The sequence below is a fragment of the Saccostrea cucullata genome, unplaced genomic scaffold (assembly GCF_032062105.1).
Source record: "Saccostrea cucullata isolate Sc308-1 unplaced genomic scaffold, CSIRO_AGI_Scuc_v1 ctg326, whole genome shotgun sequence".
In the NCBI taxonomy this organism is placed as follows: Eukaryota; Metazoa; Mollusca; class Bivalvia; order Ostreida; family Ostreidae; genus Saccostrea; species Saccostrea cuccullata.
Genome location: NW_026930161.1, coordinates 656,636 through 679,113, shown reverse-complemented (window position 1 = coordinate 679,113; position 22,478 = coordinate 656,636). Strand labels below are relative to the sequence as shown.

Below are 22,478 nucleotides of genomic sequence, written 5' to 3'. Positions count from 1 at the left end.
ATAATCTCGAACCTAATCTTAGGAATAATAATTTATAACACACTGTAATAGATAAAAATATTTCACCGAAATTCAGTCAAACAATGATAACTGATGCGTAATATTTGGAATAAAATTATTTGTAAATAGTTATTTTGTTTAAATTTATAAATTATTTTTGGCTTCGAGATTTCCGCTTAAAACCACAACACAAACAATGTGCGCGAAATAAGAAAGTCCAAGAACGTAAGCAGTTGGTAAGGTTGACGTCAAGTGTTTAATGAAATGGGTCAAGTAAAATAAAAGAAAAAGATAGTCCTGATAAATTAAGTTGGAAGCAGAACTTTAAACTTCGTCGACACTTCAAGTGCTCAATCATGACTGATATTCCGAATTACCTCGGAGATTACATTTTTTCAGTGCGAGCTTTTGATATGACGTTTTCAAAGCATGTCTGCCACGACAAATATCAAAATAGGCCTAGTGGAAAAAATTCAGATAACACGGGATACTTTTAATGTGTAAACTACAGTTGCATATTTAAGTGCCAATTTAAAAAAAATAGAGAAAAAATTACTAAAATATTTTGCATTTTCTTTTTTGTTTAAAACTAAAAGGATTCTTTCTGCCTCTTTTAATCCATTGGAACTCATCAGGTACATACTTTATATTCACGTAAAATATGCATGTAGTCAGAACTCTAATCTTCATTTGCATATACAGTGAACATGCATTTGAATACAATTGCATTTTTTCAGCATTGGTCCTATGTAGAATTACTTAGAATTGTTTTAGTATCTGTTTTCAGATTAACAAATATTGTTTTGAAGTACTTTTATAAGTGATTTGTTATCAGAGATAAAAATTAACATTACTTTTGCTTATTTTAGTTTTTACTGCCATTATAACTTGTCAAATCCGTACAACTTTGTACGATGTTAAAAAAATCTTTCAAGAGAGTTTAGACTAGATTAACTGTGCTTTCTTGTGTATATTCAGATAAATAGTGTTTCTTTTTTGGTTTCTAAGGATCCTCTCTTATTGGAACTCATTTAAATATGGCTGGCCAGGAGGAAGAAGATTTAAGATCTTTAATTGAAGAAACAGATTGGTTACAACTTTTCCCAAAAGACCAGCAAGAGAAAATCAATCTTCTCTTTGTTAATTTGCTTTACTACAGGTACCTTAGATTTTTTAAAAGATAATTTGAAAATCTCAGAGATAAAATGTATGTTAAATGACCTAAATCCAACAGATTTAATTGTACATTGTGCCAGAAAAGACCAATGGAGAGTCGTTTCCCGTGGGCTTGTGTAAATAATCATATGTGACAATCAGAAGATGATATGCAAATTTAATAAAAAAGAAGGAGAAGAATTTGATTTGTAGATACTTTAAAAAACAATATTATTGATGACATATTTTACAGAACAAATGATGTTCATAAACTTTTACGCAACCTGGATGCTGTGCACAAAGGAAATATTTTATTGAGAGCCAACACAGATGATTCTTGTGTGAAGAATTTTGTGGCTGTTATCATCAGATTATACTGCCACTGTATTGAGAACATTAAATTGGCTAGATCATTGGAAAAGGTACATACTTTATATTCATGCTATAGTTATTAGTTACATCATCAGAAATCTATTAGTGTGCATGTGCACTGTACATGTATGTAAAGACCATTGCATTTTTCACTGTTAACTCCTAGAAGAATTACGGTACAAATAAGAATGAATTTATCACCTGATGAACACAAATTGTTTTGAAGTACTTACCGTATAGCGGGTTTTCTTGGCGGGTGTAAAATTTGGCGTATTGCCTGCTCAAAGGTATGCCAATAATTTTGGCGTAATTTATTTTAGCGGATGCAGGGTTTCAGCTCTTTGCAGATGGACAGTAACAAGATTACTAACTATTTTAGTGATTAAATATTTAGTGGACTATCATTAAAACGCCAAAATAAGCCAAAATTAGCAACCCACTAAAATAACCCGCTATACGATATATCAAGTGATTTGTTATCTGAGATGTTTAAGCATAAATTACTCTTGCTTATTTTAGTTTTTACTGCCATTAAAACCAGACAATTCTAAAAGAATTGAGGAAGAACTGAATCAATTTTTCTTGGGAGTAATTAGAGAGCATCGCCCAAGAGTAGAGAAACTCACTGCAGGTAAGAAATTGAAGCATGATAAATACCCCAGTAGGTATTAAATGAAAGTAGGAAAAAGGAAATTAATACCCCTCTTCACTTTTTTGTAGCATCATGTCTTCTAGATCAAAGTGACATCATAAGAGCCACAGCGGAGCAGAATATGAATGGTGTTCTGTCGTGGGTTCTCCGGGAGATGAGCGAGGCTAGAGATTCAATCACAACCAGTGGTACTAGCAAGGAGAACCTCCTCATTGTCTCTGCTTTAGTCAAAGTAAGTCTGAGACATCACTTTGTAATATTACACTTAATACACTGACTTTATGCAATGGATTGTTTCATTAAAAAATCAGGCAAATGCACTTGTTTTGACATATTTTTAGTGCATGTAGATATGCTAACATTACTTTTGTTAAATCTTAATTCTAAAACACTGCCTTCATTTTTCTTTATTTCAGATCATACTTCAACTGTTTCAATCTTGTCCAGCAACTACATGTATTGTAGCATGGAAAACTGAATATCAGGATGAAATGTGGCAAATTCTCAAACAAATTCTACTTCATTTATTTCAATTACTGGACACAGAGGTACTTATTTTCGATTTTTGATCTTTTTTCCAGGATGTTAAAGATCTATTTACTAGCCTCTACTGGAAATCATATCCACTTCTTTTTGTAAAGATAGAACGTTTCAACTTTTAAGCATACTACTAAGTATATTTAAAGACATAAGTCTTGTTATTAAATGAGCAGTATTGCATGTTTTTGTCAATTTACCATATATACACTCAAATTTCATTGTCACAAACATGTTTAGACAGTTAAAAAACATAATGAATATCCAGATATTCATGGTTGAAACTCAAAATAATAATAATGTAGTTGTGACCAACAAATCATTTTAACAGATTTCTTGTATTTACATGGTGGCATTTGAGATACCAGCGTTTAACTGTAATTTAATTTTTCCTACAGGCTCTGTCAGCTGATGTCAAAATGCTGTCTGGAACAGCCATTGGGATATTTTTAGCATCTGCACCAACAAATAACTTGTCCGTTGGCACATTTTGGACTGTATTCAGTAACATATTTCAAGGTTAGTATTTTCTAAAAGCTTTTCTCAATTTTATATTTGTACTACAGGTATTTTATCCTCCCTAAAAAAAATTCATATAGACATGTTTGAATCATCTGACAGAGAGTGAATGTAGCTACATGCACATGTGAGTTACTCTGTATAGAATTTTTTTTTCACCATCATTTATTTTGACCTTTTTTACTTGGACAAAAACACTGGGCAAAAATATCCCAGTATAGTAAAGTATAAATTAGAAATGCTGATGATCATTTTGCAGAGATATACATGTACATATATGTATACATGTATCTATCTTTTACAAAATAAATGTCTGGTTGAGATAAAAAAATTAAATAAATAATTATTATCATAATGTTAGTTATTTCTATCCCACTGTACAGTATTAATATATGCAACACAGTAAGTAGAGCAAAAATTATTTTTAGATAAATTTTCAGGTAGCAGATCCCATGATTAATACATGTATTGAATTATTTCTCAGGTAGCAGATCCCATGTTTCTTCCTATGAAGATCTGATGACAGAAGGAGAGATTGAGGAGCATTCATTGCTACAGCTAAGACTTGGTGCTATTGCAATGGTTAAAGGAATGCTAGCATGTGCAAGTGACAGCTGTTTAGCGTTCCATTCAAAGGACTCAGTGCCATTTTGTGTGGAATTATTTTCTGTGGTGCATGAATTCTGCATGGGGCCGATATCTTTACGATATCATGCCTTTAATCTTCTACAGACATGGTTCAATAAATTTCTACATTTAGTGTCCTCTGAATTGATTGAAAGTGAAAATTTCATTGACTCCTGTTTAAATAAGAAGACTATAGATGTTGTGTGGCTTAATTGGGATAGCCCAGTTGAAGATGTTTCTGAACTAGCAGCAGACTCTCTGAAATGTTTGTTTGAGGTGTGGCAAGTGGCTCATCAAGAAAAGAAGACAGAAGATGGTGATGAAGCACATCAATTCTACTCTTCTATCCTCCTAAAGCTTAAGAGTGTACCTTGGTATATTAAGGGCCAATATAAAGTTATGTCAGCCCTGATGCCTTATTTAGGGTCTCAGTTTGTAAGTTTTTTTGAACAATTCTTTTGATTCATTTAATTATTAAGGTTGCATAATAATAATTTTATTCTCTTAGAAATTCACATTAAAACATGACTGAGGCAAAAATTTCTTTGATCCAGCTCTGGATAGATGGGGACACAAATGTATTAGCCTTGCTGGATAGCTATTTTTTGTTTGAGCAATACTTGTATATAAAAACAATTTTAGAAGTTGTGATTAGAAATTTATCCCAAAAGATCATTTAGGTTTAATACTCTCTTCAAAAATGCACAATTTTAATAAAAATGATTTAGTTGCACCTGAAAGATAAATGATTGAAATTATAGTCCTTACATTTGGATGTATAATGCAAGTTTACTTAGTCTTCCCTTTATACATGTATTATATAATGTTATATTTTAAGGTGTACATAATATGCCTGTATATAATGATTAATTTACTTTTAAACTTACTTGTTGATTTGCAGATAGTGAGGGAATACCCTGACTTACCTGAGGAACTCCTGAGATGTCTGACCACAAACTACCTGGCTTCAGCTGCTGCTGATGTCTACAGGACTATTGTATCGGACTTGAGGTAAATCTTCTTTTTATTCCTCCTATCCTTGAAACTGAAATAAGATACATTCATTTATCTTCCCTCCTATCCTTTTAAGTGAGTTATACAAAACTGGCCCCCACGAATTTAAGTGATTCCACTTTATATGTCACTATGAAATAAGATTACAGAAATGTTTATGATAATCTCAGGAGGAGGACAACAGAAGAGGAGCTGGTAGCAGTTTGGGAGGGGACCTGGTGGCCCATCCTCCTGTCTGGTCTTCAGAGCAAAAATATGTAGGCTATACAGTAACCTTTCAGGAATTTGTAAATTTATAAATTTGTAATAAACTACAGTCAAAGAAAATCTAGAAAAATAAGCAGATTTTGGTCAGTTACCTTGTCACACTTGCTTCAAAAGTTCAGCAATACTGGAGTATACATGTAATGTGTATATTACTGTCAATATGTCAAAAACTATCTGAGCATTCTTGCAAAGGTACATCCTGGTAGGATTTTCTTTCATCTTATACAGTACCTGTACCAGTATTGATAAAGAAATTGGTTTTAGTATGTTGCTAGGTGATGCTAATGTTGAATAACAACTAATGTTGAATAACATGAGTATGACTTAAACCCCAAAATTTTGTGAATTTATTTTAGACTTCAGAGAAACAATGTCAATCAGTACTGGATTCCTTCTACCACAAAGACAGCACCGCACCTAGGCTCTCATATCCAGACAAAGCTTCAGCAAATGCTGAAAAACACAAAAACTGAAAGAACATGGCTGCTGTTTGCTTATTTATCTGTGTCAAAGGTTATAAGGGCAACACAAGTGTCCACTTTACAGGTATATTAGTCTAATCATCTTACAATGACAAAGATTTTTGTATAGAGAAACAAAAATGTCCACTTTATAGGCATGTTAATCAGCTTTAAAAATGAAGTGTTGCTTTTCATATTTTTCATTAAAAAATTGTAAAATTTTAATACACAATTATGAATTAAAACATCAAGTACTACTTTCCTCTTCATTCTTCATGTAAGTTAAAACTAGAACAACAAGAGTCTCAGTGTTCTAGGTTCTGTAGTTTTCCAGTGAAGTGAGGCATCGCAGAAATGTACACACAATATTATGTTTTTATAAGTAAGTATTGACTCTATATTTGTAGGAAACATGAATTACAATTGAATTTTGATAGGGAGAAGACTTAATAAGAGAGGGACTTTACTCTTGTCAGGATGAAATCAGATCAGAGGCTTTAGGATTATTGTGTGTTTGCCATAAAAAATCAGGTAAATTTTCATTTGGAGGCATTCTTCAGAAACACTTGAGTCACTTGTTATAATCTCAATTATGATTTTTAAAGCATTTTTTAGTCCTAAAAACATGTTGGTATCAGATAATTTTCTTGGTCTTTTGGTCATGCAGCTTATAAAAATGACACAGTAGATAAATTTAAGAGAAATACAATTACAATTTTTGACCATTTAATAAATATGCCACTGTGAAAATATTTCTTTCATGCAGAGCCATTGTCAAAGACAGAAGACAAACTTCTACGAGAAATTCTTCCACTCAATTTGAAAATAGACTCGGCTCCATTTAGGCAACACTTGGCAGCTCATCTGAAAAGACTTCTGATCAGAGTGAGAGATGGATCAGTGGCCCTCATAAAGTCAAAAGACTTAAACTCTCTGGGTAAGGTCAATCTAATATCATAAATCAGGGGATTTAGAGAATCAAGGTAAGGACTATCTGATGTCATCAATACAGTGGACTTAGAGATTTTATGTGAGTGCTATACATTTACATCCACTGAATATTTTCTCCTTTATTTCTTAAGAAATGCCAGGTTAGTGTTATCTAATGTAAAAAATTTAAATAACTTGGGCACTTTAGGAAAGGACTGTTTCTATGTTGTCTGAAAAAATTTCGATCTAAATTAGTCAATATCAAAATCATACAGATAATCTGTATTTCCCTACAAATATGCAAACAAAAAAACCTAAAGTACTAGGGGAAAAAAATCAGGTAGGGGTAACATTGATGGTTCCATCAGAATAAATGCTCATGTCTTGTTACCTAGATGTGTCCCTACAGTTTGTGGAATGGCTACACACCTTGTGTATAGATAACCTGGTGCCCGGTTCCTGCTACCAGAGACGTAAAACCTGTCTGGAGATTCTCTCCATCCTTTATGAAACCTTCCAATACAATGAGCAGGCAAAGCAGAGAAAGTCATTCACTCCAGGTACATTTTATTTAAATCACCTAGATATTAACTTTTAAAGCTTAATAACAAGGCTTCTGATAATGCAATTTATGTAATGTTGTCTTGATCTGTCAGTCTGCTTTAAACACATTCAGCTTAATTTCAAAGAATCTATGCAAGATGTACATTATCTTATAAAAAACATATATGTTAGAGAAGTTCAACTTTTTGTTGATCTTCTATTGTCCTTTATATTCTCATCACATTTTTTGATTTTGAATTTAGTACACATTTATATATATTTACATTTGCAAATGTTTTCCTTTATATAACACTACTGAAAGCAATGCGTATCTATAACTGTATAAATACAGGTACGGGGTCAAGAGGTCATAGATGTGCGTACGGATAAACGTTTGACGTAATTTCTCAGTGACGTCATAAAGGGTTGACGCACGTTCAGTGAATTTTAAACATGCCGTTGGGTTTGAAAAATAATGCATTTCACACATTAAAAGTCACAATCCGGCAAATTTAGAGTATGAATAAGTCACAAAAAAAAATGTAAATATAGATATGGGTTGGTACGAGATTAATTTCATCATAAAGCCCTTCCGGCTTTATGGAATTTAATCTTGTGACCAACCCGTATTTACATCCCGATAGATGTTTTAAAATGATACCTTATTTCTTAAATACATCTTCTAATTGCAAAAGCATAAAGAAGTCCTCTTTGTGCTTTTATAATGTAATGCTTCGGAACGCCTGCCTTGTGTTGAGAACAAAAACTCCACTGTAAAGTTTTATAATTTTATTCAGTAATACATGAACATCGAAAATAGATAACAGTGTTTGAAATTCACAAGTCTTAACCCTTGTGACAAAAGACAAAATCAGTACAACTACTGATACAACTGGGCAACTGGCACTATTTCCAGTAAATTGTAATTGAATAAATTCCCCCAACCAAAATAAAACGTAAAGGCTCTCTATAAATGACTTATAATTAATTTACAAATAAATATTGCGGCTACTAGTTCAATTACTAGCATGCAGCAGAAATATTTCCTAACTCCTAAACTAGGCTAAAGAAGATGAAAATAACTAGTTCTCAACTTGTAATTATAAAAAAAACTAGTACAATTACTAGTAATATAAATTTAGCCTAAACTAACATTACATATTTAATATGTACTTCAGTCACTTAGATACTGAAATAGTACACTGAAAAAAACTGGTGACCTTTCTCCAGGACACAAAGAAAACGAGAGAGCAAACGATAATCAGCATCTTAGTATTCATAGAATTAACAAAACCCGCAATAATTCATAACCAATCATAACTAATACGGTAATTCCATCCCGTAAATAATAATCAGCCAATCAAATATAACTATCGTCCCGTAATGAAATCTCACTCTCGTACATCGTTTGTAAAATTATTACAATGCATAAATAAATTAAATAAATTCATAAAACATAAAGTTACACTTTAAAAGCTCATTTAACACTGTTTAACATTTAATTTAAAAGAATTTACAATCAAATCTTCTGCCGAAATGACTCCAGTAAAAATAGATCATCGTGATGCATCATGGGAAAATTCAAAATACACTTTAAGATAATCCTAAATTACAGTGCAGCTTTATAATTACGTATATACAATTAAGGCAACAAAAAGCGTTTAATTAAATAACAAGACGATGTCTGACACTCAACACATCGAAACACAAGAAAAATGGCATAGTTCATTGCTACATTTAAGAAGTTGTCAACCAACAATTAAGAAATAACTCAAATGGACATTTCAATATTCTATAAGAATTGATGGATGAATTGAAAGTATGCATGAAAGTGCTTTAGAAAAATACCAAGATAAAAAAAATGAGATTCAAGAAAAATGGGGAAGGGATCGTTACAATAATTAGATTTTGTAACATTCTGAGAACTCCTTATGACGTAAATAAAAGGTAAACTAAAATTGATTTTGAGATCCAATCTGTCAGAGAGCGATTTAAATAGGATGAACTCAACATACTACAACCAATGATACTGCTACCAAAGGCAATACTCAAAGTATCAGTTCTGTGTTTAAGAGAGTAAAAAAAACTGTTTTCTTGGAGACATATGATGAAAATTAATGTTTTCTTGCATTACAGAAAGCACAAAGAAACTGAACCATTACGTAAAGGAGAAAGGATTGTGGGATTTCTTCTGTTACCAAAGCAATATTGTACTAGTCATGTGTTTACTAGATGGAGCTGATGATGTAAGTTGTTTTATTCTAAAAATGATAAAATGTTTTACATATTTAGAAATTTTAAAATTAATACAGCAAAACTTGGTTATAACGAAGTCACTGGGACCTGTGAAATTACTTCGCTATATCGGTAATTCGATATAACCGTATAAGAAATTTATTAAATTTATACAGCTGGGAATCCAAGATGACTTTGCTATACCTGTGAATTCGCAATATCCGTGTTCGTACTAAACAAGTTTTACTGTATACCTTGTAATGGTGCTGTACAAATTCTATACAGATGGTGTGAATAATAAATAATTGATCATTCTTGTGAGACTTATTATTGATAAACTTTTTTGATGTCTTTCTACGGAATATTTATTCTATAATGAACAATTTGAAACCTATACATGTACCGGTATTATCATTTCTTGACAAATCCTTTTTAATATGTATTAGGATTCAGTTGATTTGTTGTCTTTCTTTGACAGATTCAAGAGTTGGCTTGCAGTTTGTTGTTGGAGTATTACACGTGGCCACTAGAGGGCAGTCCGGGTCCCTCTGGAGATGGTGCAGAGAGCAAGCTGGAATGTCATTTGTTGACAGAGGCACTACGGTTGTGTAACAGTCCTAAACCTTACCAGAGCCAGAGTGGGGCTCTATTGTTGAAACTCATCTTCAAAAAGTAACTCTATTTAATATTATTTTTTTTGGGGGGGGGGGGGGGGGTTCCTTATGAGAAATTGAATTTCGATATCAGTGCATAATGTTGCTGTGAATTAAAAATGGAATTATTCAAATCTCAGATATCTTACACTTCATCTCTAATAATGAAAAGAATATTAAGAGTACATGGATATTAATATTTGCTTTTTATGAATACAGATTTTGCTGCTGGCATTAATAAGTTTATTAACCTTTTTTTGACTTTGAAATATAAATACCGGTATAGTAAATTATAATTTTATATAAAAATTTCCAAACGAAAGTTATGGATCTTATTGCCTAATTTCAGGTGTGTAACAGAGAATGGATGGTGTTTTATCATACAGTCTGGCCAATGTAAACGTGACTTGCCTTCAGCAACAGGAGATCCAGTTCAAGTCTTCCTCCAACACATGCTACAGGAAATCCAGGGAATGCTGGACAAATCCCAGAATGCACCTGTAAAGGCTTCCAAGTCATCACCAATACACGGTATGAGTTAGACATGGAAAGCATATCTTTGTATCTTTTTTAGCTCACCTGAGCTGAAGGCTCAAGTGAGCTTTTCTGATCACAATTTGTCCGTCGTCCGTCAGTCTGTACGTCTGTCTGTCCGTCCATCTGTAAACTTTTCACATTTTCGACTTCTTCTCAAAAACCACTGGGCCAATTTTAGTCAAACTTGGTACAAAACATCCTTGGGTAAAGGGAGTTTAAATTATTAAAAACAAGGGCCAAGTCCCTTTACAAGGGGAGATAATCAAGAAAAGACAAAAATAGGATGGGGTCATTAAAAAATCCTTCTCAAGAACCACTGGGCCAGAAAAGCTGAAACTTGTGTGGAAGCATCTTGGGGTAGTGTATATTCTAAATTGTTCAAATCATGACCCCCAGGAGTAGGGCGGGGCCACAATAGGGAATCCAAGTTTTACATAGAAATATATAGGGAAAAAAACTCTAAAAATCTTCTTCTCAAGAACCACTGGGCCAGAAAAGCTGAAACTTATGTGGAAGGATCCTGGAATAATGTAGATTTTAAATTGTCCAAATCATGACCCCCCGGGGTAAGGAGGGGCCACAATAGGGAATCCACTTTTTACATTGAAACATATAGGAAAAAACTTTAAAAATCTTCTTCTCAAGAACCACTGAGCCAGAAAAGCTGAAACTTATGTGGAAGGATCCTGGAATAATGTAGATTCTAAATTGTCAAAATCATGACCCCTGGGGCTAGGGCGGGCCATAATGGGGAATCCAAGTTTTACATTGAAATATATATGGAAAAATCTTTGAAAATCTTCTTCTCAAGAAACATTGGGCCAGAAAAGCTGAAACGTACGTGAATCTTGGGGTAGTGTAGATTCTAAATTTTCGAAATCATTACCCCTGGGGATAGGGCTTGGTCACAATTGCTATTACAAAGGGGGGAAATCTGATAAAGAACAGCATGGCCAAAGTTTCTCAGGTGAGCGATGTGGCCCATGGGCCTCTTGTATTCATCAGGAGTTACAATTCAGTTATTTTCTGAATTCTTGAGTAATATTGGAAGGATTTGTTTTACAAACATTATGCCCCACTCCAATCACTTTGTACAGCCATGATTTAAATTTTTTTGAATAATTAAGTTGGTCGCTGATTCACTACTAGGATCCATGGATTTTGAGTTACAAAGTCAATAATGAAGATTATTAGTAATTCTTAGAAATCTTGTTTGCAATGCTCTGATAGAAGTGTTCATTAACAAAATGAATTAATACTTGATATCGCGATTACTTAACTTAGCGGAACTCTTTCGCGAAGGAGGTAGGAATCGTCTGTTGGGTGGGGGCAATGTGCTATTGAATACAATGCAAGATCGATTATTGTAGCATTTATAAGGACAGATAAGTAAAAAATCCTCGTGGAATACCTCGCTAAACAATCACTGAACCAGCCTAATATATTTTTGAGATGAGCCAATCCTAAATTGTCACATTTTTAACGATAATTTTAATTAAGCTGACTCTTCTTGTTAAATTTTCATTGAAGATCGTCACATTTTTAAGCAGATTAAATATTCTTAACTTTCCTTATTTGACAATCTACTATTTGGAGTTCAGTATCTGGCAAAACATCGTGATTTCGGCATTAAATTGTTCGAATCATTCGATTGTCACTACTGTAAACAATGTCATTTGCCCCCAGAAATTTAGACTTTTCTCCACTCCCCCGCAAAAGAGCGGTAGTAAGTTAGATAACTGCGAGGTACTCATTGGTAGTCGCGATATAACGTATTCATATATCCAAAGTACTGAATAATCACAAAATGAGTTTCTAGTGTTCTATGTAAATCAGATGTCTATTGTGTATTCATACTGGTACTTTACTGAATTTTGTATGCTGTAACAATTATTTTACAGGATATGTGACAGCAGTTACAAGATGTTTGACAGAATGTTTAGAATCACTGCAACAGAGGAACTTACAAAGTCTCACACAGCATTACCTACGTTTGGTTCAACTAAATACCCAGATTATCCAAACAATGCTAAACATCATGGCCCAAGGCTCGGAGTCCGAGGGCTGTCCTTCCTTTGCTGAGATAGGCCAGGCTTTAGAGAGTTTGATTGTAGACAGTGAGGAGGATTACTGTCAAAGCGAGGCTCTCTCCGGAGAACACCAGTACTTGTTATCCTGGTGCTGGGTCAATATTAAGGTAATTTACCCTAATTCTTTGATGCAAAAGTATGTCACATTTAAAATGCATGAAGTAGCCTTAATCATTATATTTACTCAATACTGTACTTTCGTTTTATTGTAATCACTGTTATTTTACAGGAAAGTTGTCTCAGTCTTGGACATTTGTCAGGAGTCTTGATAAAAAATTCTGAAATGATGGAGTTGGAAGTCACAGTTATCAGATCAGTGGGCGATACCTTTATGAAAGTTCTTACACAGTGCAGGCACAGAGTAAGAAAATTTGAAGTAAAATAAAGCATAAGTTCAGTAAAATTATAAGTGAGATTTCTAATTAAAAATTTCATGACAATGTAGATCCTATTGAATTCTATACAAGGAGAGCAAGTTGTCTGTTATTATTTACACTTAGGTTTGGTATGTATGTTTTCTCATATAGGGTGTGATTGAAGGATGCAGAACAGCTTTCACAATGTTTTGTTCAGCTCTGTTTGAATCAAACAACAAAGAATTATTATGCATTCCACAGTCTATTCTACTCAAGGTACATATATACTCTAATTGTGAATTTAAACACTACCTTTGAAGGGTTAAGAGAGAAAATTGAGCAGCTAGCATTATCTATAATACAATATTCTACTCCTTGGAATTACTAGTGCCAGTCATTTGATGTGTAAGAGAGGTTTTTTTTTGGGAAAATATCTATTTTAAAAATTACATGACACAAACAAAATTATTGAAGTTTATTCTTGTACATCTTGAATTTTCTCCATACATGTATTTTGACACATTTTATGTTATAGTCATTGGAGAGTCTTCAGTCAAAAGCTGCCTCCACATCAACTACCAGAAAGTCAGCCGGTCTGCCAGTGGTAGTTCAGTGTATTATCTCATGTGAACACCGAAACAAAAAGGTGAACTTGGCCTTGATATAAATTTAAATTAACTATTCAAATCATAGGACTTTGAGATACCTACATATATTCATAATACTCTTAATCAGTTTCAAAACTATACATTCTCTGAAGAAAAAAAATAGTGATTAGACATTGTAACTATTACAGAATGAATTGATGAAGATAGCACTGGATCAGTTATTCATTATGGCAGAGTTACCATTAGAAGGAGTCGTGGATGACAGACATGATCTACCTCAAGTTCATGCATTGAACATCCTTAAATGTTTATATGGAGATTCAAGCCTCCATGAGGCCTTGATGCAGTTCATTGAAAAAGCAGTGATGCTTGTTGTTGAGCAATTTGGTTCACCAGCATGGGCAATTAGAAATGCAGCTACAAGATTATTTAGTATGGGTTGTCTTTTATTTACTGATTTGCTTTTTTGTTGCCATGCAAATTGTAAGAATAAAGGAATTGCTGCCCAAACGGACATGTGTAGTATATTGTTATTGCCAATATTCCTTAAAAATAAATTAATTGAGTTTTAGTGAAGCAAAAGACTTATGTTTGATGCTGCATGCCTGCAGATAAGTCTGAACTGTGATAAATTACAATGGTAGTACTGATCTGGTTATCATCATACAAAATGTTACATTCTAATTTTTATATCTATTTTTCAGGTGTTTTGATAACCAGACTTTTTGGACAAAAGAAGATTGTTGGAATGCAGGCCTGTAATACAAAATCTCTTCCAGAGTTATCTGCCCATTACCCCGAGTTAATTCCTTATCTTCTTCAGAGTTTGGAGAGTGCACTACAAAGGGATATATCTGCCATTGATTCCTTACATCCCTCTCTCTTTCCTGTTTTAACTATTCTTTCACATATGGGAAGACTTGACCAAGAAGATGAATCAAAGTAATTAACAAAAAATATTTAAACTTTAATGTTTATGGAGAGTGGAAATTTTACATTTAATGTAAGAATTCTGTATTTAGTAAACAATTTGTAACCATACCTACATGATTTCATTCACATGGATCACTGATATTTTAACCTTGAGCTTTCTTTGTTAACATGTTATTTACATGTACTAGATTCTCAGTGTTTGACCTAATTTCTGGTATTCTGTTTTAGTGAGGTCCTCCCTCTGAGGAACCTGGTGAGGACACTCCTGAGGAGCCCTGTGTATTTCCTGAGACAGCTCTCCTCTGCTGCCTTTGTGTCGCTGGTTCCACTGAAGAAGACATTGAAGACCATCAGAGAGTTGATATCAGAAATTTCACCAGCATCTGACAGCAACTTCGTCCATGGTGCCCTGGTATCCATAGAAATGTTGATAAACAGTTGCAAAGAGTAATTACATTTAAAATATTTTATCATGTAAAAATGACATTAGATGATTTTGCCATAAATAAAGATATTATTTTCTCTTTTGCTGAAGAAAAAAAAAACCTACAATCTCTCAGTTGAATTTAAAATGGTGAATCAGTACTGGTTTATTTACTGTCATTGACTATTAAGAAATATAGAATCAGTTCTAATCATAATATTTTGAATTATAGAATACCAGAGGATGTTATGGGAGCACTTTTAAACACTGCCAGTGCTGTGATCATGTTACCAGACATAGTGTCAGCTCAGTATATAAGGATGCTGTGTTGTCTGGTAGACAAAGAAAAACTGATGACTAGAGATGAACTACTGGAAACAGTGACAAAATTCTCCTCAGATACAGAGAGGAAAGAGCAAAACATATCTATGGTATTGTCTTATGGTTTACGTGTATTTAGGTTTATTTTTCATTTGATGCATCTTACACCCCCCAAATCCCACAAAAATATTTATTCATGTTAGTACAAAATAGTCCATAAAAATAACTGGAATAAATGTTGAATTATAAAATTGTAGAATTATACACTTGCTGTTAGCTTGTGGGTTTTATTTTTAAGTTCTTGCAATTGTGTTTGATTTTCTTTTCCAAATTTCTTGATTTATTTAATTGTATTTTCTGAAGCCACTGACACAGAAAGCCTGCATTGCTTGTTTATTGCAACTTGGATGCCAGTCTATCTGTCTGAAGATGCTCACTATGCAGAAAATAGATGCAGATGTGAAATTTTTCTTGATGGAATATTTAACTGACATCGCTAGAGAGGACAGAACATCTGAAATGTCCCAAGATCTACTTCAAGAACAACTGAAGTGTATACTAGCAGGAAGTTATCCCCCTTTAGTGAGTGCTCTGGTTTCATGCATGACTGAACAGTACATGAGATATAGAACAATAAGACAATCAGATCTGCAGCTTTTGAAAGAGGCATGGCAGGTTTACAAAGGCAGAGTGTACAACAGGGGGATTCTGGCATCAGCTGCTTTGGAATTGGGATGTGTTTACCTGGATGCAAGTTTTGAGAAAGAAAAGTATGTATAGATTATTAGAAAGAAATCATTTCATTATTTTGAAAATAAAATTGAATTATATTTCAACTGTGAATTAATGTAATTTATCCACTGAATGAAATTGGTATTTCCACAGATTTTTTTTTTACTGTAAAAATAACTGTGGCAAACCTCTCCTTCCATTCATTCTGAGTCTTAAAAATACTCCTTTAAAAAGTGAACGTGAGTAAATCATACTGACATTGAATATTACATCAAAATTATTCTAAATCAAGCAATTAGGGAGCAATGTTAGCTTTTTTTGTTTGTTTGTTTTTTTTTGTTTTTTTTTTTTTTTGGGGGGGGGGCTAGATCTACCAAGTAAAAATTTGGACAGATGTTATCAAGGGTGAAACGCATAAAGTAGCTACTGTATATAGGAATGTTTTCGCCTGTGTTTTTTTCAAACTTGAAAACAGTTTTGCCCTGTTTTAAATTTGCCAAATCACAATTCCGCTGAAGAAATCATACTGTGTATTTTAAATTGCCCCGTTTTAAATTCGCCTACCTGTTTGTAGGGCAAAAATTTCCAAGTATACAGTATGTTGTCTTTAATATACTGTCCATCAGCACATGTAATAAAACAGACTGTTGCTTACAAATTAAAGTAAATTTCATTCCTTCTGTAACCTAAGATGAAAATTATTTGAAATATTAAGACAGTGTTATAACTTTCAGTGTGGTTGCTGAAGAAGACATACTAGTAATCTGTGATGTTATGTATCACATCAGCAGCAGTAGTGACCAGTGTAAGCTGGCTGTATGTCACGGTCTGTCGATTATTGGAAAAAGTGTACTAAGATTATGCCTCCAGCAGAAAGGAGATACACTCATGTCTTCCTTGTTAAAGTAAGTTTTTATACGCCCGTCTTAAGACGGGACGTATTATGTTATAGGCTTTGTGTCCGTCCGTCTGTTAGCTTTTTCGTTTCCGGCTCATAACTTTAATACTACTAGGCCTAGGATTATCAAACTTTGTCATCTGATGCATCTTGGGTAGAAGGTGTGTCGCTCACAAAAAGTAGGTCGCTCTGACCTTTAATTAAGAAGTTATAGCCAAATATGGAAAAATCCTTTCTGGCCCATAACTAGAAAACTATAAGACTTACAATCATCAAACTTGGCCAGTTTATGCATCTTAGGTAGAAAGTGTCGCGACCTATTTCAAGGTCACTGTGACCTTTAATTTAAATGAATTTTTAAAAAAAAATGTGTCTTTTTACTATTCATTTACACATCCCAAATAATGTAAGAGTATTGCACTGTCCCTATTAAAAAAGTGTTAAATCAAGAAAATACTTATTTTTTTAAGCATATACTTGACAGCAATCTATAACAAATATAATGTATGTTAGAGAAATTCTACCTCTCCCATGAGTGTAATTATCAAGCACTGGTCAAGAAGAATTTTGATAACAGAAAATTGCATGTCAAATTAGAGAGAAATTAATGGGTTTTGAGTGTGAGGAGCTAATTGACAGGGCATTGGTGTTATCTGTATCCCTTGAGTATTGGGCAAATGGGTAAGCCTGTTTGATTAAAAATAGCTCTTGTTGGCTAGCTTAAGTTTTAAAATGAATTTGATGAAAAGTAATTAAAACTAATTTGATTTTGCATAATAGACTAATCTGATATTATGTAATATTATTAATTTAAAAACTAATTTTATTGGGTGGGGTGGAATCAGCATGTCTATATAAATTATATTAAAACCTGTTGGACATTAAATCTCAACCAAAAAAAAAATATTTGAGTATTTTATGTTTTCAAAAAAAAAAGTATGGTAGATAGTGCAGACCCATTCATCTCTTGGTAGTAATGAGTAGACAAGCATCCAGTTAAGATTAATTAATGAGTTCAATGTAGGAAGGCTATCTGATCAAGCAGTCTTATCTGTACCCTTTGGGGATTAGACAGAAGAACTGCTGGTCAGTTTATAACATGTCATTTGATGGCCAGCCTTTTCTTTTCAAAATTAATTTGGTATAGATTAAATTGTTAAGACTAATTTGATATTGTTTAATATGATGGGCATTTGACAAGGTCTAACACAACCAGCACAGAAATCTATCAGTGATGTAATATTTATTATAATTTATGCCTACATCACAGGGGATGGATAAATATTTTAAGGAATGGAAAAATCATCAAAATATTAGAACCAAGGTTGATGTGACTTTCTTGCACCTAAACTGTTCAAGAAAATTTTAAGTTTTTGACGGGCGTATTATGCTGTGGCGCGGCACTTTATTTTGTTCTTTTGCTGTGTATAGGTTGGGTTATTGTTTGTTGATTGGGAATGGGGATGACTCCTTAGTTGGTTATACATGTACATACAAACTAGAGGTACTGTGAGCAATGAGCACACTTAATGATACCCCCCGCCTCCCATAATGTCCATGTTTTGCTATATATTGTTTTACGGTAATGTGTAAAGAGGAATAACTCTTTATCAAATGTTATCCAGAAGCATCGTAGGTAAGGATATAATGGCAATGTCCATGTTTTGCTATGGGAAACCTAAAATACGTGTCGAATAAAAAAGTAAAATAGGAGGTGCACAATGGCAATATGTAATAAAGATTTTGTGAAAGTTTCATTAAATTTCACTCAGTAGTATAAGAGGAGTTGCAGATAAGAGATGGGTACCCCAAAGCGTAACAGACGGACGGACGGATGTACAGACGTACGGAAATACAGATTACTATATACCCTCCCACTTTTCAAGAGGGGGGTATAAAAAAGATGTTTTATGAAAAAGTTAATGTTACCAGGCAGTATTTTTTTTTATGCAGGGCCACAGTTACCGTTAATTTGGAAATCATAATATTTTGGATATATATAAACTTTATAGTGGAATTAAAGTACATCTTGTCAATTGGTTGGGTCATTTCTCAAGCATTATTCAAAATTATTTAGATCTTTAATTTTTTCCCATGGATAATTGGACTTAAAAAATATCACTTAAGAAATTGTAACAGAACACTTAGACTGTTTCTGCTGCTGCTAAGTGATAATTATTTATTTTTCTTTACATTAAGGTTGTTTTTCTTTGTCTGGAATCTTGTACAAGATGACGATCCTGATGTCAGGGGACATGCTACTAAATTCATCGCCTCACTCTCTCAGGAATTTAATGAGGTACTGTAAAGATGATTTACTAGTATAAATTATGATCTGTATAAATTTTCTATCAGATGGAGATCTATTATGAAAACTTCAAATATATTCAATTTGTTATCTTTTGCAGTATGGATCTTTGCAGTGCAATACATGCTTACAGGCAAGTTAGAGTTAATTTTATCAAAATCAAACTCATTTGGATTACTCTGATATGAAAACCACAAAGTGTAAATTACTCTTACTTGTACATTAAAAGTTTTATTAAATTCATGTATATACAGCTTTAAATATTTGAAGGACACATTGAGTCCATCCCTGATCAGATTGGTAGGGTAGATTCAATTCAGCTTTGAATTACATGTAAATATATTATGTTAATGTTGCATTCATCACACTCAAAATTATCAGAATTTTTATACTTACAGGAATGGATAAGTTACTTCAGTGGGCATTTCTGGTGGTCAACATTAGTTGTAAAAGAGATCTTTCAAAAGCTGTATCATCCAAACAGTGTTCAGCAGATATTTTTGAAATCTTGTAAAAGGTAAAGTATGGCACTCTTAGGAAAACCAGCCCATAAATAAGATAAGAAGTTTAGAATCCTGAAAAATAAGCCTAATCTTTCACATGGTTATTCAATTTTGTATTTGTTGAAATATCAAATTTGATAACTCAAAAATGTACATATCAAATTTAATCCACTGAAATGACAAAACAAAAAAAGAGAGAGAGTTATCAAATATCCTTCCTTACCATTTCAAATATTCTCCATGGCTTGGAATCTATAGTATATAGTTATTATAGGGTTATATTTACTGTGATGATTGATAATTCTTTTTAAATGTAAAAAAAAAATTCAAATTTAATCACTATAATCATTATTGTCCCTTGAAGAAGAAAGTTTGTGGGTCACTTTTACCTGTGAATTTACATTCCCACAAACAATAACTTTGTCAATATATTGTTTCATTGAATCATCCATGAAATTACATGTGTGTCCCCACAAACCAGTAAAATTTTCGTTGGTCACAAACATTGACGCCCCATGAATTAAATGATTCTGCAGTTATAATTCAATGCTTTATTTTGCCATCTGATTTTAGTAAACAGTTGTATGAAGCAGAGGACAACAGTTTCTTCTCAGAGGCCATCTTCAGTTCCGCTCATTTATACCAAATGTTACAGGTATAGGTGTAGAAATTTATTTCTCTTTTTGTAACTACCTATTACTTATACTTCAGGCACTGAAATGTTATTTTTCTCATTCAGATAATGTTGGCATTGAGCAACACCAATGATGTAACACATTCCTTTACACCAGAGGAGATCCAAGTTCAGGACTTGATACAGGACCTTAAATTTGTTCAGGAACATCTTAAAATACTAGGTATGTTTGTATTTGTTATGAGAGACAACTATTATCCCCTCCCATCAGATATGAAAAGGATATAAAAACATCTTTGAATCCTTTGTGTGTTTGTGTGTGTAGGTGGGTTAGTTAGTTTGTCCTTTGTGTGAAATGGAAGTGATGTAATTTGCATCAGGAAAGATGTTGAACGCTGCCTTGATTTTTAGATATGTTCTTTGTGAGATCTTTTGCAGTGCCCTTGTTTGATAATTCATTTTGTGTATATTGCAAAAATATTTAATCTGTAGATCTGAGCCTATATACCTTTTGCATTATCAGTTTCCTTATTCAAGATACAGATTTTTTTTACATATATTATTAAGATTCAGACATGTGTTAGTATATTTATCATTGACATGGCATTTAGTGTGTTAATTAATGTTAATATTACTTTGCTAAGTATTATTAACATAAAATATGAGAGTGCAAACTGAAGATTGCACCAAATGTTCTTGATTTACATTTACACTTTAATTTTCATTTCTAAAAAGAATGGTATATAAATACTTAGATGGTATTGTGACTTATCATAATTTTTTTTTTCTTTAGATACGTCAGTTATCAGTGACCTCTGTGAGCCTGCTAACTTTAGAACTACAGTTGAATTACTACTTAAGGTTCACCTGATATTGGAGCAAAAACCAGTCTGTTTAAGTGCTGATGCCATATCTCAACTGAGTGACAGATACAACCAAATAACAATGGTAAGCTCACTGTTTACAGTTTTGTTAAAAGTAATTATCGTAAATTTCATTTATAACCAGACTATGAACACTGTACATATAACAAAAAACATGAGCTTTAAAGCCCTTTTACCGACTTGAAGTTGAATTAATTACTAGTTTGTAAACATTGCCATATACAGTGTGCCTGAGGTACACTGTTGTTAAATTCTAAAAATTCATATGCATGAAAATTACATTTGAGGATTAATACAATTTTAGTGAGATCCAAATTTTCATAAAATTTTAGTGGGATCCAAAGTTTCATAAAATTTTAGTGGGATCCAAAGTTTCATAAAAACTTCATGTACATGTATCTATGTAATGTAGAACGTGTTATACAAATGTTTGCTTTTAAGATACTAAGTAATTTTTTTTTTTTTATATAGGATAAGAAGACACCAGTGACTCTAACCAGATTCCTCAATAATTCATTCTGTTTTGTCTAGATTGACAGTTCAATAAATACATGCTTTGATGATTTGTTAACTTTTTCATTCTATGTGTTGCATTTAAAATAGGACCACAGAAGGATTGGTGTTCAGTTTAGAGATAATAACTTTTGATGCAAATGTATCTTCTGTATATATGTATGAGCTACCAATAAAATATCTCCACAAACCAACAAAATTTTACATGCCAACACATATTGACCTCTACAATTGAAATAATTTTACAGTAGTGAAAATTTTCTCAATCCCCCTCCCAATACTAATGCATTTTAAAATGCTTTGAAAATGTTCTCCACTGCTCCTGAGTACATGTATCTTGAATGCAAACAAGACAAACAAAAAGCAAGGTGGTAATGAGAAGGGGAATTTTTTTAAAACAGATTTGTGAAATTCTGGAGGACAGGGTTAACTGTCATGTCAAAGCTCATTTAGCTTGTGAGGAAATTTTGTATTCTGCTAAGAATTTATCCTCCTTTTTTATCCATTTATGATATTTAATCACTAAATCTGTGTGAGCATTATGTCAGATGGAAGGGTATTGATACTGCCAAGTAAAGGCAAGTAAATATGATTTACTGAATGATTGAGTATTGAACTTACTGCCCTGATCATTGTATTTCTATGGGGCAATAATCAGACTTTGTATTATTTTTAACTTTTTTGGATTCATTGTATTATATTTTAAGGTGACCATTAATTAATGCCTTTCTATCTGTTGTATTTGTTGTTTTGGTAACTAAACATATTAGTC

The 22,478-nt window shown here is 32.9% G+C and overlaps 1 protein-coding gene across 1 annotated transcript; it reads left to right on the top strand.

Moving 5' to 3' along the window:
• Positions 1-170: 170 nt before the first annotated feature.
• On the top strand, positions 171-21,756 carry LOC134283126 (tRNA (32-2'-O)-methyltransferase regulator THADA-like). The gene is made up of 34 exons (XM_062765581.1): positions 171-236; positions 1,009-1,159; positions 1,409-1,577; positions 2,047-2,158; positions 2,248-2,411; positions 2,596-2,727; positions 3,115-3,235; positions 3,720-4,297; positions 4,764-4,873; positions 5,047-5,133; positions 5,500-5,689; positions 6,042-6,135; positions 6,371-6,541; positions 6,930-7,094; positions 9,214-9,323; positions 9,791-9,984; positions 10,315-10,496; positions 12,404-12,699; positions 12,822-12,953; positions 13,120-13,224; positions 13,484-13,594; positions 13,745-13,988; positions 14,261-14,498; positions 14,718-14,936; positions 15,146-15,344; positions 15,598-16,004; positions 16,701-16,871; positions 19,064-19,163; positions 19,273-19,305; positions 19,571-19,689; positions 20,249-20,330; positions 20,415-20,532; positions 21,103-21,257; positions 21,665-21,756. Exons 2-34 carry the CDS (start codon positions 1,038-1,040, stop codon positions 21,722-21,724), a joined length of 5,490 nt encoding a protein of 1,829 aa, XP_062621565.1. The 5' UTR covers positions 171-236; positions 1,009-1,037; the 3' UTR covers positions 21,725-21,756.
• The last annotated feature ends 722 nt before the right edge of the window (positions 21,757-22,478 follow it).

Excerpts from the sequence above, each read along its gene's own strand:
- LOC134283126 (XM_062765581.1), top strand. The coding sequence starts at position 1,038 with ATGGCTGGCCAGGAGGAAGAAGATTTAAGATCTTTAATTGAAGAAACA. Across the intron at positions 9,324-9,790 it reads TACTAGATGGAGCTGATGAT|ATTCAAGAGTTGGCTTGCAG; the intron begins GTAAGTTGTTTT and ends TTTCTTTGACAG. Across the intron at positions 14,937-15,145 it reads TTGATAAACAGTTGCAAAGA|AATACCAGAGGATGTTATGG; the intron begins GTAATTACATTT and ends TTTGAATTATAG.